Raw genomic sequence first — 17,832 nt, forward strand, 5'->3', positions numbered from 1 at the left:
TATTCATTTTTGCTTATTCTTTTCACGATTATATGATTAAAAATCTCTGCCAAACGTACAAAATCATTCATACATCGACGCAGTTTAACCTAATAATATAATTAGTACTTTTGGAGCTGATCCATAATCATGAATTATATATGAGTTTGTATTAGATCAATTTGACTAATGTACTACTTTCGTTTTATAATCATGTTACCTTGGATTTGATAAAAAAAAATAAGTTTTATTTTTATGTTTTTGTAACATCAATTTAATTTCATTGATGAACTGCAAATGTTGATACATCCAATGGAGTGGTACGTACACGAGAAGAAACATAATCAACATTAGACGTAAGCACTTTGGTTTGAGTGGTTGGAATTGGATCCACTAGGCATGGACCGAGGTAGGATCCTCATCCGCTCGCTGTTTCCTCTACCAATCAACGGCTAATCCTTACCCAATGGCTAATCTACTTACTTTGCTGGGTTTACCGGCGACTTAAGGCGCTTATTTGCTACTCAAATGAAATTTGTTGCCATCTTGAATCAACTTTACTTTAGCTATATGCTCAGTTCTAATTTGGACAAGTATAAACCTAGTTAGTGGTGTTCCAATAAGTCTTTTCATCTTGTAGGGTGTTTTTAGATACAGATTTTCTAGGCGAAATTATTAGTTGCACGTTAGAAAGTAACGAAATTCACGTAGTTAGACCATGATTAAAGTCTTTTCATCTTGTAGGGTGTTTTTAGATACAGATTTTCTAGGCGAGATTATTAGTTGCACGTTAGAAAGTAACGAAATTCACGTACTTAGACCATGATTAACCCGAGATTCTTAGAGTGGAGTTTTTAGCGGAAGTTAAGAAACAGTTTCTTAACTTCCGTTAAGAGCATCATCCTAAGAACTTCGGGTTAATCATGCTCTTATATAAAAATAAGTATCAGTAAATTTTGCCTTTCGACAGATATGACACAAAGAAGCTTCAGGTAATATCCAGACATCCTTTTTCTGATATTATATATACATCACGTGCTTAAACTCTTTTCTTTTCAGGTAATTTCCAGACATACGTCAGGTAAAATCAGTAGCTACATCCGCTTAAACTCTTTTCTTTTTTGTCAACCCATTTTCCATTAAATGGAAGCATGTGCCCAATGGGCATTAAATTTACAAGTGAAATCAAACCAAACCCTTTACAATAAAACGTGCATAAACTCTTGAGGCCTGAGAACACAATATTTGAGTGGGAAAAAATGGAAAAATTCCATAAAAATATCCCAATTGTTATAAAAAAAACTAGAATTTTATTGTATCGAAGAAATTTAAATAAGGGCAAAATTTTATACCCGTAGGAGAAGATAACACTGATAACAAGATAGGATGTGTTATTAGAAGAAGAAGGAATGGATGATCTTTACAATCGATCGAAACGATCGTTTATATAGAAAAGAAATTCACTGTGCAAATAGTGCAACGGGCCCCACATCTTTTATATTATCAACATATACGGCGTTTCTTTTTCTGACTTTTCACAACACTCCCCCTTGGGGACCGGTGTCACTATCCACTCTCGCTTAACGTCTTTGTTGCCTCGTTAAAAACCTTTCTAGGAAAACCCAATGGGAAAAACCATAGTAAGGTAAAAAGAGTACAACTACGTAAGCTCCCCCTCGAATGAGCAGTCATAGATCCTTCTGATGACGCATTCCAATGTTACGAACATGTTTTCTGAATATCGAAGTCGGAAGTGATTTTGTGAAGAGATCAGCTGCATTGTCGCATGATTGGACATATCTTACTTCAATCTCTTTCTTCTTCACGAGCTCTTGAGTGTATGAGAAGAACTTCGGATGAATATGCTTCGTTCTATCGCTTTTGATATATCCGTCCTTTGTTTGAGCAACACATGCTGCATTATCTTCATATAAAATAGTTGGCTCCGTATTTTCGCCAATCCCGCTGCTTGAACAGATGTGTCGGCTCATTGATCTCAGCCATACACATTCTCTACTTGCTTCATGGAGTGCAATGATCTCAGCATGATTTGAAGAAGTAGCCACGAGCGTTTGTTTCTGGGAACGCCAAGATATAGCAGTGCCTCCGATCGTAAAAACGTATCCTGTTTGCGATCGGGCTTTGTGTGGATCTGAAAGATATCCTGCATCTGCAAAACCAACCATTTGACCTTTTGAACTTTTAGGATAAAATAAGCCTAAATCAATGGTCCCTTGGAGGTAACGAAAAACATGTTTGATCCCATTCCAATGTCTTCGGGTTGGAGATGAGCTGAATCTTGCCAAAAGATTCACAGCAAATGATATATCAGGCCGTGTACAATTTGCAAGGTACATCAGCGCTCCAATTGCACTTAGATATGGTACTTCCGGACCAAGTATCTCTTCTTTCTCCTCAGGTGGTCGAAATGGATCACTTTCAATATTAAGTGACCTAACGACCATCGGGGTGCTAAGAGGAGTTGATTTATCCATGTTAAATCGTTTCAACACTCTTTTAGTGTATGTGGATTGATGCACAAATATACCATTTTGTGAATGTTCTATTTGTAGGCCAAGACAATACTGTGTCTGTCCTAGATCTTTCATCTCAAATTCTCCTTTGAGATAGTCTGATGCCTTTTGTATTTCTTTTGAGTTCCGATAATGTTAAGATCATCAACATATACCGCGATTATTACAAATCCGGATATTGTTTTCTTGATGAAAACACATGGGCATATAGGATCATTCACATATCCTTCTTTTGTTAAATGATCACTGAGACGATTATACCACATACGTCCAGATTGCTTTAACCCATATAATGATCTTTGCAATTTTATTGCACATAACTCTTTAGGTTTGGAACTTAATGCTTCTGGCATTTTAAATCCATCAGGAACTTTCATGTAGATATCAGTATCTAATGATCCATATAGATAAGCTGTAACAACATCCATGAGACGCATCTCTAGATTTTTATCAGCTGCTAGACTCATCAGGAATCTAAATGTAATGGCATCCATAACTGGAGAATACGTTTCTTCATAATCGATTCCAGGTCTTTGAGAAAAACCTTGAGCCACTAGACGAGCTTTGTATCTCGTAATCTCATTTTTCTCATTTCGCTTTCGAACGAAAACCCATTTGTACCCAACTGGTCTCACATCTGCAGGTGTGAGCACAATAGATCCAAATACTTTTCGTTTATTAAGCGAATCAAGTTCAGCTTGTATTGCATTTTTCCATTGTTCCCAATCATGTCTCTTTTGACATTCATAGACAGATTTTGGTTCTGGATCATCGATTTCTTCATTTATTTCACTTGACACAATATATGAGAAAGCATCATCAAGGTCATTTTGTTCATTTCTATTCCATATCCTTTTATTATGGATGTAATTAATAGAAATCTCATGATTATCTTTCGATTCATGATGCTCTGATTCATGATGCTCTGATTCATCAGAATCCTTATCATTTATTTCCTCCAAAATATTTTCTGCTATTTTGGGTGCATCATATATTTCAGCTTTCTTCTGTTTCCTAGGATTCTTATCCTTAGAACCAACAGGTCTACCACGCTTCAGGCGTGTTTTTGGCTCTCGTGTGTCATCCTCCTTTTCTTGTTCATTTGGCATTTTGATACGAGCAGGAGCATTTGCAGCTGGTATATGAGATTTAGTTACCGTCTTGGTATCTACAAATGCATCAGGTAGCTGGTTAGCTATACTCTGTAAATGCATAATTCGTCGAACTTCTAGTTCTGACTCTTTAGTGGGAGGATCAAGATATAACAATGATGGTACACTCCATTTTATATCACTTCCAACATTTTTGTTTTCTCCCCCTAGAACTGGGAATACATTTTCGTCAAAATGACAATCAGCAAAACGTGCTGTAAAGACGTCACCAGTCTGTGGTTCTAGGTATCTTATAATTGATGGGGAATCAAAACCAACATATATTCCCAATCTTCTTTGTGGTCCCATCTTTGTACGTTGTGGTGGTGCTACAGGCACATATACCGCACAACCAAAGATTCTAAAGTGGGAAATGTTTGGTTCTCGACCAAACGCTAACTGTAGTGGGGAATACTTATGGTATGCACTCGGTCTGATCCGAATGAGTGCTTCTGCATGCAAAATGGCATGTCCCCATACAGAGGTTGGAAGTTTTGATCTCATGATCAATGGTCTTGCAATCAATTGCAGACGCTTAATTAAAGATTCAGCCAAACCATTTTGCGTATGAACATGAGCAACCGAATGTTCAACTTCAATTCCCATTACCATACAATAGTCATTGAATGCTTGGGATGTGAATTCACCAGCGTTGTCTAGTCTAACTCTTTTAATAGTATAATCAGGAAACTGTGTTCGCAGTTTGATTATCTGAGTTAGAAATCTCGCAAATGCCACATTTCGAGATGATAATAGACAAACGTGTGACCATCTACTGGATGCGTCAATTAATACCATAAAATAGTGGAATGGTCCACAAGGTGGGTGTATAGGTCCACATATATCGCCTTGAATTCTTTCAAGGAACTTTGGTGATTCTTTATCGATTTTGGTTGGCGATGGCCTTACGATCAATTTTCCTAGAGAACATGCAACACATGTCATTTTATTCCCTTGAGAAATCTCCTGGATTTTCAGTGGATGACCATGTGAACTTTCTATGATTTTACGCATCATTGTAGTGCCTGGATGGCCAAGGCGATCATGCCATAATGTGAACTCTTCTGGGTTCTGTTTTACTAAAAGATTTGATTCGATCTCATCGATATAAGTATGATGTAGTCCCGAAGGAAGTTCTGGAAACTTTTCTAATATGTGTTTTCTGCCACATTTCTCAGAAGTTACATACATGTATTTCTTTCCATCCTCAGTTGCAGACTGAGTATCATATCCGTGAAGATATATGTCTTTAAAACTCAACAAATTCCTTTTAGAACTTGGAGAATATAGAGCATTATTTATGGAAAATTTTGTTCCATTCGGTAAAGTAAAGTTTGCTTTACCAGTTCCTTCAATCACGTCTGCAGGACCTGATATTGTATTGACGACAATTCTTGTCGGTTTTATATTAGAGAAATATCTCTTTTGTCTCAGAATAGTGTGCGTTGTTCCACTATCTGGTATGCATATTTCACGAATCCGTTTCTTGGATTTTGCTCCATTAGCATTATGATCCATTTCTGAAATTGTCATAAATATAAAAGAAACATAAAATTCATTCATATAAAGAAAAAAGACAAATAATTATACAATAAGATGACGTTAAAAACATCATTATTTGTTTAAAACATGAAATATAATAATTATACATGGTAATACTGAAAACTATTCAATACTCTTATCATAGGCATTTCGATTCTCTTCAGGAGTAATCTAGTCCAGCTCATTAGCGAAGTCGGAGGATTCAAGGTATGAGGTCCCTTCAACATTTTCCGTGAGGTTCACCTCTTTAGCCTTTCCTTTCGTGGACTCTTGATATAACTTACAGAGATGTGAAGGAGTACGACAGGTACGGGACCAATGTCCTTTACAACCACATCTGTAACACACTGTCTCACGCTTCTGGGTGGTATCCTCTTGAGTTTCTTTACCCTTGGAAACTTGCCCGGGTCTAACCCACTTATTAGATCCCCTCCATTTGGGATTGTAAGTTTTTCCACGTTTGTTGTTGAAACGGCGGCCATGACCTCGATTGGCATGGTTTCTTCTTTCCGAATTTTCTATCGCCGTAGCATTCACTTCAGGGAATGCTTTGGCTCCCGTAGGCCGGGAATTGTGGTTTTTGATTAAGAGCTCATTGTTCTTTTCAGCTAACATGAGCGCAACCATCAATTCAGAAAATCTCGTGTACCCGCATTTTCTGTAAATTTCGGGTAAGAAGTGAAGCTGTTTGTGGAAAGTGATGTATGTTTTATTCATCATTTCTGCCTCAGAGACAGGATTACCACAATACTTCAGGAGTGCAACTATCCGCAGGACAGCGGAATTGTAATCCTCAACCTTTTGAAAATCTTGGAACCTCAGATTTTTCCACTCTTCTAGAGCGTGAGGAAGGTTGATTTGTCTCTGGTTATCGAACCTTTCTTTTAAAGTTTGCCACAGTTCAGCTGGGTCCTCGACGTTTGCATAGTCGTGCGTTAGACTTTCATCTAAATGCTTCTTCAGGAAGATTATCGCTTCGGCTATATGTTCGGGTGGTGATTTGTTACCGATTACAATTGTTTCGGTTATCTTTTTCATCACCAGATATGGTTTCACGTTTGTGACCCACCCGACGTAATTTTCGCCAGTTATTTTCAGGGCCGGGAACTGGAGTTTCTCGATGTTTGCCATTTGTAATTCTAAAACACAAAATAATAATTTTATTAGAACTTCATAATTAAAAACCGTTTACATTAATCATACAAGCAATTACAAGGAGAAGCGATGTAAAGAAAATTAAACTGATATTCATCTTAAATTCACTCGGAGTAAATTCTCCAACGAATAAACCATAAATAGAAACACAAATAAAAATGGCACATAAAAACAAAAGTGCGCGAATCATCTTTCTTGAAATGAAAAATCGGAGGAGAGCGATTTGAAATTTTTGAGAGAAGATGAAATGTTTTGGATGATGAAATGGAGTGAAAATGAGTTGTATTTATAGGTGAAAAATACTGTTCATAACCGTTGGAGAAAGGGGAAATTTTTGAAAAAAAAAATCTTTGTGACCGTTGGGGTTAAATCGAGTGCACCAAAAATTAGTCTGAAAATATCGTATTAAACGGTCAATCAAATCTATAAAATTTCATAAAAGTGAAAAATTATGACAATAAAATATTTATGTTATGACAACAAATCATGCGACGGCTCAGCCGATCAATGCAGAGTAATAAATAAATTATACGGCGGCTCGGCCGACCAGTTAATAATAAACAGAATATAAGGCGGCTCAGCCGACCAATAAATAATAAACAGAATATAAGGCGGCTCGGCCGACCAATAAATAATAAACAGGATATAAGGCGGCTCGGCCGACCATTAAATTAATTAAATTACTAATAAATAATATAGGCGGTATTCCGGCCATTATAACATGATATAAATAATAGTAGAGGCGGTATACCGACCATTATAACAGGGTATAAATGATACAAATAAATTTTACCGAATCGCAGAGTGATCGTGCTGATAACGTGTTATAAAAAAAACTAGAATTTTATTGTATCGAAGAAATTTAAATAAGGGCAAAATTTTATACCCGTAGGAGAAGATAACACTGATAACAAGATAGGATGTGTTATTAGAAGAAGAAGGAATGGATGATCTTTACAATCGATCGAAACGATCGTTTATATAGAAAAGAAATTCACTGTGCAAATAGTGCAACGGGCACCACATCTTTTATATTATCAACATATACGGCGTTTCTTTTTCTGACTTTTCACAACACCAATTAAGTTTCGTCAAACTTTTTAATATCCAAACTTTTTTGCTACCCACTTTAATACTTCAACTAATTATTTTGCTCATTTAATACACAAACTTCTAAAACTATTCCATTTTAATACTCAAACTTTGTTTATTATAATTAAAAATATTAATAAGTTTCAAACAAAATTAAAAAATCTATAAAATTTCTACTTTTATTTTATGTTAAAGGAAATAAAGTAACTAAATTATGGAAATTTTTTGAATTTAGAAAACTTAATTTAGATGAAAAAATAAATAAATTTCTTTTATATTTTCAAAATAAATTTGATATTTAAAACTTAAAAATATTATTACAAAATTTAAAATTATACACAATTTAGTAACTTTTATTTCTAAGAATTAAAATAAAATTTTAATTTTAATTTTTTTGTGAATTTTAGAAATTTTTTAAATTTTATTTAAAATTTTTTAATATTTTGATTAAAATAAACACAATTTGGATATAAAAAAATGAGCACCATTTTAAAATATTATGTATTAAAATGGGTTAAATAGTTAGTTAAAGTATTAAAGTGGGTAGCGAAAAAGTTTAAGCAGGTACGTGCCTCTTCTTGCCGAGGTGACGTAGCTTTAAGTAACTTTTTTTTTTTTGAAACTTAGCTTTTAAGTAACTTGACACAACCTGATTTGATCCATATGTTTATATATCTATGGCAACGACCGTAATGTACTGACTGATGTTTAGTTTTTATACATAATTTTAATAACACACTGCATCGATGAAAAGCCAAAACACGCTGCCACGTTGGGTTTTCACCCAAAACTTCTATGATAATTCCAGTGTTAAAAAAAAAAAAAAAAACTTTTTTGAATCTTATTAGAGGTTAATTGTTCGTAGTTTTTGGATTAGTTTTTGGTTTTTGTTTTTTCAAAATCTATTTTGCAACCAATCAAGATTTTAAAAGAATAGATTCTCTAAAATGTAGGGAAACTAGTTTTTGCAAATAACTGTTTTTTAACACAAAAACCAAAAGCCAAGATTTCATAGTTTTTTTTCCTATCCTACGGTGGGTTTCCATTTTTTTTTAAATTGTTTTTATTTTGATTGTTTCTAGTTTTTGAAATAGTTTTAGGCTTTTGTTTTTCTAAAAACTATTTTTTAGACAATCAAGCTTTTAAAAAAATTGACTTCCTATAATCTAGGGAAACTAGTTTTTTCAAATAACTGTCTCTTATAAAGAAAAACCAAAATCCAAGTTTTTATGGTTTCTTCAAAATCTAACGACAGTTTTTCATTTTTTTATTTTTAATTATGTTTTTTTGCTATTTTATGCTTTAATATAGGAAAACAAATAAATAAATAAATACTAACAAATCAGATTTAGTAAAAAGCATATTTTTAATATATATAATACAAAAATAATTTCTAATAAGAACATTTCTAAAACTTGTCAATAAAATTAACTTAAGTATTTAAATTTACTTTTATGTAAAGTTTACATGTTTTGTCAATAATCTATTGGTATTAATTATTTATTTTTTGATATATTCTTTTAGTAATTTAAGTTTGTTTTTAAAAAATTCAATTTATAAGTTAGAAAATTTTAAAAATAAAAGAAAACATTAATAAAATTTAGAAAAAAACAAAAATATTTTTAAAAAATAAAATTTAGAAATAAAAAAGTATAAAATCTAAAATCAAAATCCAACATTTTTGAGTTTGTTGTTTAAAAAAAATTACATTTATTTTTAGTACAAATAAAAAAATTCATGATCCAACTTATGTAATTTTTTTAACTAATCAACACATATTAATTGTTGATAATAGCATTTTATTTTTTATTTTTTCAGAATCAATATTTTACTATTATTAATATTTTTCTTTATATTAATATTAAAAACAGAAACCAAAAACTAAAAACCAAAATCTAGAACAACCATTCATATTTTTCAAAAAACTAAAATCTACTGCGAAAACAAAAACCAAAAACTAAAAACCAAAATCTAAAAACTAAAATCTAAAAGCCAAAAACCAAAAACCAAAATCTAAAAACTAGCAAAACAATCATCACCTATAGAATAAGCATGGCAGTTACGTACTCTGAATAATAATTTACGTGGTCAAGTACAAACACTGCTTGATCTTGTGTTTACAAAAAAGAACAGACCCTAACAAATAATGATCAATTTTACAAAATAAAAGGCCCAAACTCCTAAAGCCCAAAATACCAAATCATTATTCACCACTAATATTCCGGCACCAGCAGCGAACATAACGGATAAGTTTTATCCTCATCTTCATCTTCCTTTTCTAACTCATTGAGAAGGAAAAAACAACGAGATTTTGGTGTGACAATGAACATTGCCACCTATCATCGTCACTCAAATGTCATGTTAAATCCTCAGATAGACAAGACTATTGCGAGGAGTGGACAAGCAAGCTCAAATAATTTTACATTCATGACAAGAGCACAAGGAGGAAGAAGAAGAAAGATGGGATTGTGTTTAGTAAGAGCATGTGCCGGAGAAGAAGAATCCGACAATCAAAGTAAGCCCGAGAGAAGAAGTTTCTTGAGCTTAGCAGAAGCTGGTCTTGTCGAAATATCGGGCCTTGGTGCACACGAGAAGTTTCTCTGTCGACTAACGGTAAATTAAACTATCACTTTATAACCCTTTTGTTTCTTGAATATAATTATTTGCAATGACAAATTTAAGTTAATTTATAATTTTTTTTTTGATTTAACTAAGATTATTCTTATAAATTTAATTGGTGCGAGTGAATTATTAGGAAATGAAACATCAACTTTGCATAGAAAACTGAACACATTCATCTTTATGAAAAAAATAAATTAATACATACATAATAAAGAACCGCATTATACAACAATGTATCAATGTAAGAAAACAACTAGAATTGCATTTTGTAAAAAATGAAGAAAGAATCATGTACTAAAATCCGTGTTGCACAAAAATAAAGATCCGTACTAATTTCGGTTTTATTTTGGAACTAAAAATATACAGATATCGTCACTGAATTTACTAAGAGTGATATCGGAGCAAGAAGGATGTTCAATAGAAGAGTTGAATGCTGGAAAAATATGCGACTGGTTCTTAAAAGATAAGCTGAAAAGAGAGCAGAACATGGAATCTGCCGTTCTTCAATGGGATGATCCCGATTTTCCATTTTAATATTTTCTTATCATTACATTTTAAGGAACAAAAGAGTATGTATGATATCCATTGGAAAATATTGAGTCGGATTGAAGATATTAGCTTCTTCATTATAACAAAGTGAGAGTATATAAGATCATTATCCTAAAACCATCATTAGAACTGGCTCCTCCTTCTGATGGTTAGAACATGTTAGATGCGATGCTTAAAAACGTTTTTAGATCCGATCACAAATCAACACACATATACAAAAGTTCTAAGACCATGATTAACCCGGGTTTTTAGGGTGGAGTTCTTAGCTTCGGTTAAGAACCGTTTCTTAACTTTTAACTAAGAAAAGCTAAGAACCGGTTCTTAAATAAGAGATATAAGAGCCGGTTCTTAGCCAAAAAGTGTAAAAAAATAAAATAAAAATAAAAAAGTGTCAAATCATGAGTTAAGAACCTCAAATTAAGAGTATGGGTTAATCATGCTCTTAATACATTTTCTTGTAGTATTTAATTTAGTCTACGCACAGCACGAGACAATAACATCATCTAGAAGTACTTTTATGTTATTTTAAACTGTTACATACTAGTGGTGTGGCCGCGCTACGCGCGGATTGTCTATATTTTTAAATATTTTTTTGTTGTATTCCTTTTGTAAATATATTTTATTTTTTATAAGGTATTATTTTGAGTTGATATATTTTGTGTCAGTATTAAGATTTTTAACTAAAACTACTTATATATAAAAACAAAAGGAGTATGATCAAAACTAGGTATAAGTTATTAGAACTGTTTATTCTTAGGAGACAACAGAATTAGTAAACGCTTTAAAGGAAGAAAAAAAATACAATTATGATTTTTTTTTAAATACAACCTCCTTTCTATATTGTAAAGATGTCTGAAATCATAGATGTGTTTCCTTGCATACTGTACAGCTTATGTTCATACAAACCCATTCATTAATGAAGTGAAAATGAAAATTATGACCGAAAGTAAGAGATCATAGGTTGTTTTCATAGTTGTAATTTCCGAAGCATATAGTGTATGTATCGTTTTCTTGTTCTGTTATCGGAGGCCTAATAGTTTTCTCAAATTGGTGATGATAAGGTTGACGTCTAGTCTTGCAGTTGTGTTGGGATTATTGTATGTGATGGTAAGAGTAAATTCAAAATCAGCAGCTATGTTATTCTTGCTGGCTGTCAGTTCATTCATGAAATATTGGCTATTCTCATGAATAAGGAAGGTGGAGTCGGGATGATGAATCTCACGGTACGTTAAAGTGTATATTCTTTATGTATTTTTTATTTGATTTATAATTTCTTTATTTCCTCTTTATGTAGTTTTTATTGTGTTTTATTTTTAAAGATATCGGTAATATACGAATTTTGATTTACAGGTTATCTTAGTTCATTGAAAACTGAAAGTGGATAGATTTAAATATTTGATTGGAATCAATAAATTTATAGTTGCGCTTTATATCACAATTTTTGTGATTATTTGAAAAATTCTACTCTTCGTACAATGTTTTTTAATTTTTTAACAACTATTTTGTAATTTTAGTTTTAATTATGTATTAACTTTTGTTGTGATTTTCAAGAAATATCTTATTTATTTTTCTAAATTTGAGTTTCATGACCATTAAAATGAGAAAAATCCATGAGATACATCTATATTAATAAATGGATTCCTTTAATTTTTTGTATTTATGAAATATTTTATTTTTTCTTAAAAATTATTTATTTTAAATTATATTATGTACTTTTACTAACTTTTATTATTTTTAGTGGGCGAGATTTATATTTGGTTGGAAACTGCATTCCCTTGGTTGTTTATTCATGTTGCATTGTATGATAGAAGTGGCAATAGCTTTACCGTTGACGTAATTGTACAATACTTTAGATGTTTTTTTAAATGAATTTTTTTTGTTGTTTGTGTTACTTTGTACGTTTAGTTTTTTGGTTATGTTTTAAATATTTGTTGTGTAATCGAGGATATTTGTGAGATTGTGATGGCTCTTTGGTTGTGTTGTATCTTGGAGATATAATTGTGAGCCATCAATTTAATATAATATGTGTTTTTCCTTCGTGTGATCTAGTTTTTGATTTTTTTTCAATTTTTATAAATTAAATTTTCTCATTTCTTTGATGAAAAATAACGTAACAATTGTTCTTTAAATCATAAAACAAAATGTTTGTTTGTTTATATTGGTATAAGGTGTTGCATATGTTTTCAAATGGTATACCGACATGTTATTTTTATCTTTGTATTTTTATAATTTATCATGTAACACTTAATTTATCATATAATTTATCTTTGAAATTTTGATCTTGTATAGTTATTGTTTATGTGCTTCTAGCATTGGTCATTGTATCTTTAACTTGTTTTCTAATTAAGTTTCCAGATTATGTATCTTAGATTTCTGACTCTGCCAAACATAACATTATTATATCATTTGTCCTACGAACAATATACAAACTTTCCGTAGTCAAGTGGAAATGATGAATTTGAGTGACTGATAATTAAAATTTCAAATAATGATGAAATAATCATTGGAAGTCCAATCCAATTGAGAGGCGTTAACTCGATTGGTTAAAAAGATATTATTTCAATATTATCCTAGTTTTTTATGGTTCCAATAGTTATTAGTATTGCCAAAAAAATATAAGATAACTGTTTATAAAAAGATATATGCGATGGAATATGCACTAAAGCCCAAAAAATCATGAGAGGCCCAATAAATCACAGTTTTACGAACACGCTTCATGAAGAGAAATAAACAAAACTCCCTCCCTGCTCGCCACATGTCACGAAAAGGAACAATGTACGCTGAGGTGGACGCTGGAGGAGCCTTTCTGCTCAACTTTATTAATATAGATAGATATAACCACGTAACATTATGTTAACCACGGTCAGACGCATTCCCCAGCCTTCTGCTTCTTCCATCTATGAGCAGCTTCAAGAATCTTAAGATTGGCCGTCGTCAGTGATTCATCTGGGAACAAATAATCAGTGTATTCTTGGTACCTGCCAAAGATTCAAACAAAGTTTTTGTCACATTAAGCATCATTACCATTTCAAAGATAAAGAAATTGAACAGATATATCAATGCAATGCGTACTCTGTTGAGCCGTCTTCTCTACTGATGGCTTTTCTTTTCTTGAGCTTCTTTGGGAGAAGAGACTGAACGACACTAACATCCCCGAAGCTACCAAATCCCGCCTCCATGTTAGCCCAATCCTCCAAAAGTGTAGCACGCTCTTCTTTGTGCGCAGAGTCTGTGTGTAGGCGTTGGCTCTCTCGAAGATCGCTGAGTATAAGAAAGAAAAAACAGTTAAAACGTGCCACAAGAAAATCACCAAAACTTATAATATATAACATTGTAGTTTGAAACCTCTAGCGCGTCTGATGCAGTCTTTTTTGGTTTCAATAGCAACTTCTTCTTTGTCTCCTTCACCTTTATGTTCAGTAGCAGAAGCTTCAAACTTAGCAAAGCTAACCCACACCTTGTAATGCTTTGTACGGTCCAAGAGTCGCTCATATAGAGCCCGTGTCCTCTCTAACTCCTTTTCTGATATCTCAAAATCAATGTACGTCTGCCAAAATAAGTCACCAGAGAATTTAATATTGGTCCAATAGATTCACAAGTCTGAGAAATCTTTCCGGAAAAGAAGAAGAAGCTTACCTTCCATAAAAGCTCGGGCATATCTAGAGCAGGCTGAGAGATTGCAAGTTCAAAAATAGCTCTAGCACGATCATTTTCAGAAAGAGACATCTCAAACTCAGCATAGCTTCTCCAAGCAAAGCAATTTTCAGGAGACCACTCAAGGTATCTCTCGTATAATTTTCTACATCTATCTGCGTTTGCCAACTGTAGTTCCATCTCAATGTATTTTTTGAATATCTGTTTTACAGGAAAAAAAAAGGATCACCATAGTAAGTAAGACAAGACATGAGTTAAACCATTTTCAGACTAACTTTGTTCAGGCTTATAAAATTACCTTGTCTTTTGGAGCTTTCCCAATCGCATTTCCTAATATCTGACGTGCACCCGTGAGATTCAATTGCCTGATTTCAAATTGTGCAGCGAGCAACCATATTTTGGCAAAAGAAAATTTGTTGTGGGGGATAAGCTTCAGGCATGCACTGTAATTTTTGGTACAAAAAATTTACATGCAGCTCTAAAACGAAGTGAAAAGTATAGATGAAATGTAATAAAATGACAAGTTTCAGAAATTAATACCTGTAAACATCGCGTGCACGCTCCACATCTTTAGTTTCAATCTCCTCATACAATGCATAATTAATCCTAACATATATACAACAATGATCAGTCACACATGGCCAGTGTCAAAAAGACAAAACAAGAATTAAAGCTATATTGCAAGAATCTTTCTTTACTCACCAGAGATAGATGGATCTTTGCCAAAAACGTTTATCCTCGGCAGGTGGAACATTAGCAACGGCCCTCTCATAGATTTCTCGGATCCTATCTTTGTTCCCAGTAAAACCCTCTTCTTCTTCTAGCCTAAGGTAATCGAACCAGGAATCGTAGTTCAAAGGGTTCTTCCCCACTTCATCTTCGTACTCAAACCTCTTCTTCCCAACAAGGGCATCCTCAATACCTTCCTTGCCACCGTACCGTTTCTCAAAGGCCACAAACTTTTCGTACAAAGCCTCAGCTCTTTCCTTGGGGATATGAGCAAGAGCATACTTGTAGATACCCCTAGCCCTCTCTACTTCCTAGCATCCTTCTTCAAATTCAGCAAACGCCACATAGAGAGTCTCAGCTTCTTCTTCTTCTTCTTCCCCATCACCTCCAAGAAGCTCCGAGGCGCGTTCGTAAACCTTCCTAGCAAGCTCAACCTGACCACGTTCCATCTCAAACTTTGCGTATCGAATATAAGCAGAAACTGTTGGGTGACAAAGAACAAATCTCTCGTAGATGGATCTCGCACGTTCGAATTCATTAAACTTGAGCTCGAAGTTGATGTAACATAGCCAACCTTCTTGATCAGGTGACCAGTTCATCCACCGCTCGAACACATGTCTAGCTCCGGCGACGTTACCTAGCATATTCTCCATGTGAGCGTACTTGTACCAAAGCTGGTCCACGCGAGGGAGAAGCGTGACGGCACGGTCCCAAACGTTTCTAGCACTGTTGACAAACTTGTTCTTCATCTCGAACTCCGCGTACTTGATCCAGACCGTATGGTTCCTGTAGTCTCCTTCTAGGGCGCGTTCCCACACGCTCCGTGCACGCGCGTAATCCTTTTGAGACTCTTCCCACTGCGCGTATTTGACCCAAACCTGGACGTTCCATCTCGCGCGCCTGATCTGGTCCTCGAACTCCTTCCGGCTTCGGAGCCTGTAGTCGGATAGCTCAGTCGCGTCGGTGATCTTCTGCTTCGGCGGACGGATCTCAGCCTCTTGTCTCTCTCGAGCTTCTCTTAGAATCTGCTCCGCCGTGATTTGAACCGCCACGGGAGTCTTGTTCTTCACACGCGTCGTACGTGGAAGCCTCACTTCCGTGTCCTTACGGGGCATGTACGCTAGCGTACGGTCGGAAGAAACTTTGTCGGATGACATATGCAGCAGGAGATCTTTTTGCCTCTTTTCTTCTAGGGTTCCTGATGTTTTTTTGGAACTCAACAACATATGACGACACTGACATGTACATATATATCATCAATATATGTTGTCAATGGGCCTAGATAGACTTGGCCTAATATAAATCTATCTTTCTAGAACAATAAAATAAAATCAATTAAGTTTTATTAATAAAAACTAAAGCTAGAGACCAAATTCTTTTTTAAAAAATATAATGGTTCTAGAAATTAATTTTTCTAAGCTCTAGGTTTAATGCTTTTAAAAGTTTGAAATAAATCTACAGCAATAAAATTTAAAGCTAAAGCCACAAAATCTACGGCTTAAATCTTAAAGCAAAAAATCCAAAGCTACAACCTCTACCGGTCAACCCCATAATCTCTCAATCATAAATATGTTTTCTCGCTCTTTATTATGTAATCTTCTTATAACTTTTTTTAAGGGTAATAATACATAGAAAAGAATCTTAGAGTGCAACTGAAATCCATTTTATGGAATAAAATCTTTCTAAATGCTTAATTTCTTCTCAATCCATAAAATGGTCAACAGTTACAATGGAAAAACCATTTCATTTCATTCCATATTATTCATGAAAAAATAACAACTACCTTTTGTGTTCAAAAAAAAAAAAAAAAAAAAAAAACAACTACCTTTTATGAATTACACAAACAAGTGAACAATATTCACAACAACTAAAAGGTGATAAGGTCAATCATGGTTTATGAATTGTGATGTGGACCATGTGGTATTTGATTCATGGTAAAAAGATTGCTAAAATGATTATTTAGAGTTGATGAGGAACCGTATTTATCATGGCCTTTAGGAAGATATAAGGATGGAACTAAGAGAAAATAAAAATGTGAATTCCTTCCTCACCAAAGCAACTTTTTTTCGTGCACAAGTCAAGTACTCAATTTCTCCGGCAGCAACATGGTCGGTCTTGAAATTTTGGGGATAATAGACCATTTAGTAAATATTTTAGTAGTTTGGAGACCAAAAAAAAAGATTTCATACAAATTTAGGAATTTATATTTATATATAATTTTTTCAAAATTTTTGGGAACATTGAACCAAAATGTTTCATGAAACTTGGTTCAGGACCAGCCCTATCAAGCAATGTAGGAGCAGATGCAGAAACAATACAACCGCAATGAACTCGCTGCATAGAATTCCAATAGTGAGGAAATTCATATCTGCACAGGATTTTGGTGATGCAAAATACACTTAAAAAACTTTTTAACCAATAAACCAGGTAATTTTCCTTTCCACATAACTCACAACACGTCCATCTGGAAGCCCTTTGGTGAAAGATGTCTCAGAACTTTCCTTGCTCATAGGCAGAGCTGTAACCAGATTATAATCATCAATATAAATGGATGATAAAATAAGAGAATGAATTTGATCAGAGAAAGAAAAACCACCCCTTTGTGAGTTAATGCATAATGCAATTATAAATACTTGCAGACTTTAACTAGTCCGTTTCTTCTTGTGCAAGTGAGATATTCTGATGAAGTAGCATAAACATAAGTCTCTAGAAACCATAGACTATATATAGTCTCCACGCATTATTGATTAGAATGAAATGTAGTTCTCTACTTATCTGATTTTGATGTCCTTTAGTTTTTTACTTCTATATCTTTCCTATAGCTG

The 17,832-nt window shown here is 33.7% G+C and overlaps 2 protein-coding genes and 1 pseudogene across 2 annotated transcripts; 1 reads left to right on the forward strand and 2 right to left on the reverse strand.

Moving 5' to 3' along the window:
• Positions 1 to 5,319: 5,319 nt before the first annotated feature.
• LOC125590052 lies at positions 5,320 to 7,193 on the reverse strand. The gene is made up of 2 exons (XM_048762994.1): positions 7,155 to 7,193; positions 5,320 to 6,345 (listed from the first exon to the last, which is right to left on the reverse strand). The coding sequence occupies exon 2, from the start codon at positions 6,335 to 6,337 to the stop codon at positions 5,378 to 5,380; it is 960 nt and encodes a 319-aa protein (XP_048618951.1). The 5' UTR covers positions 6,338 to 6,345; positions 7,155 to 7,193; the 3' UTR covers positions 5,320 to 5,377.
• A 2,413-nt stretch (positions 7,194 to 9,606) lies between these two features.
• BNAC07G36720D lies at positions 9,607 to 10,689 on the forward strand. Its single transcript, XM_013861756.3, has 2 exons — positions 9,607 to 10,066; positions 10,442 to 10,689. Exons 1-2 carry the CDS (start codon positions 9,776 to 9,778, stop codon positions 10,607 to 10,609), a joined length of 459 nt encoding a protein of 152 aa, XP_013717210.1. The 5' UTR covers positions 9,607 to 9,775; the 3' UTR covers positions 10,610 to 10,689.
• Positions 10,690 to 10,926: 237 nt separating this feature from the next.
• On the reverse strand, positions 10,927 to 16,699 carry LOC106420943 (annotated as a pseudogene).
• Between the last annotated feature and the right edge of the window lie 1,133 nt (positions 16,700 to 17,832).

The sequence above is a fragment of the Brassica napus genome, chromosome C7 (genome assembly GCF_020379485.1).
Source record: "Brassica napus cultivar Da-Ae chromosome C7, Da-Ae, whole genome shotgun sequence".
Taxonomy (NCBI): Eukaryota; Viridiplantae; Streptophyta; class Magnoliopsida; order Brassicales; family Brassicaceae; genus Brassica; species Brassica napus.

Excerpts from the sequence above, each read along its gene's own strand:
- LOC125590052 (XM_048762994.1), bottom strand. The coding sequence starts at position 6,337 with ATGGCAAACATCGAGAAACTCCAGTTCCCGGCCCTGAAAATAACTGGC.
- BNAC07G36720D (XM_013861756.3), top strand. The coding sequence starts at position 9,776 with ATGAACATTGCCACCTATCATCGTCACTCAAATGTCATGTTAAATCCT. Across the intron at positions 10,067-10,441 it reads AGTTTCTCTGTCGACTAACG|ATATCGTCACTGAATTTACT; the intron begins GTAAATTAAACT and ends AAAAATATACAG.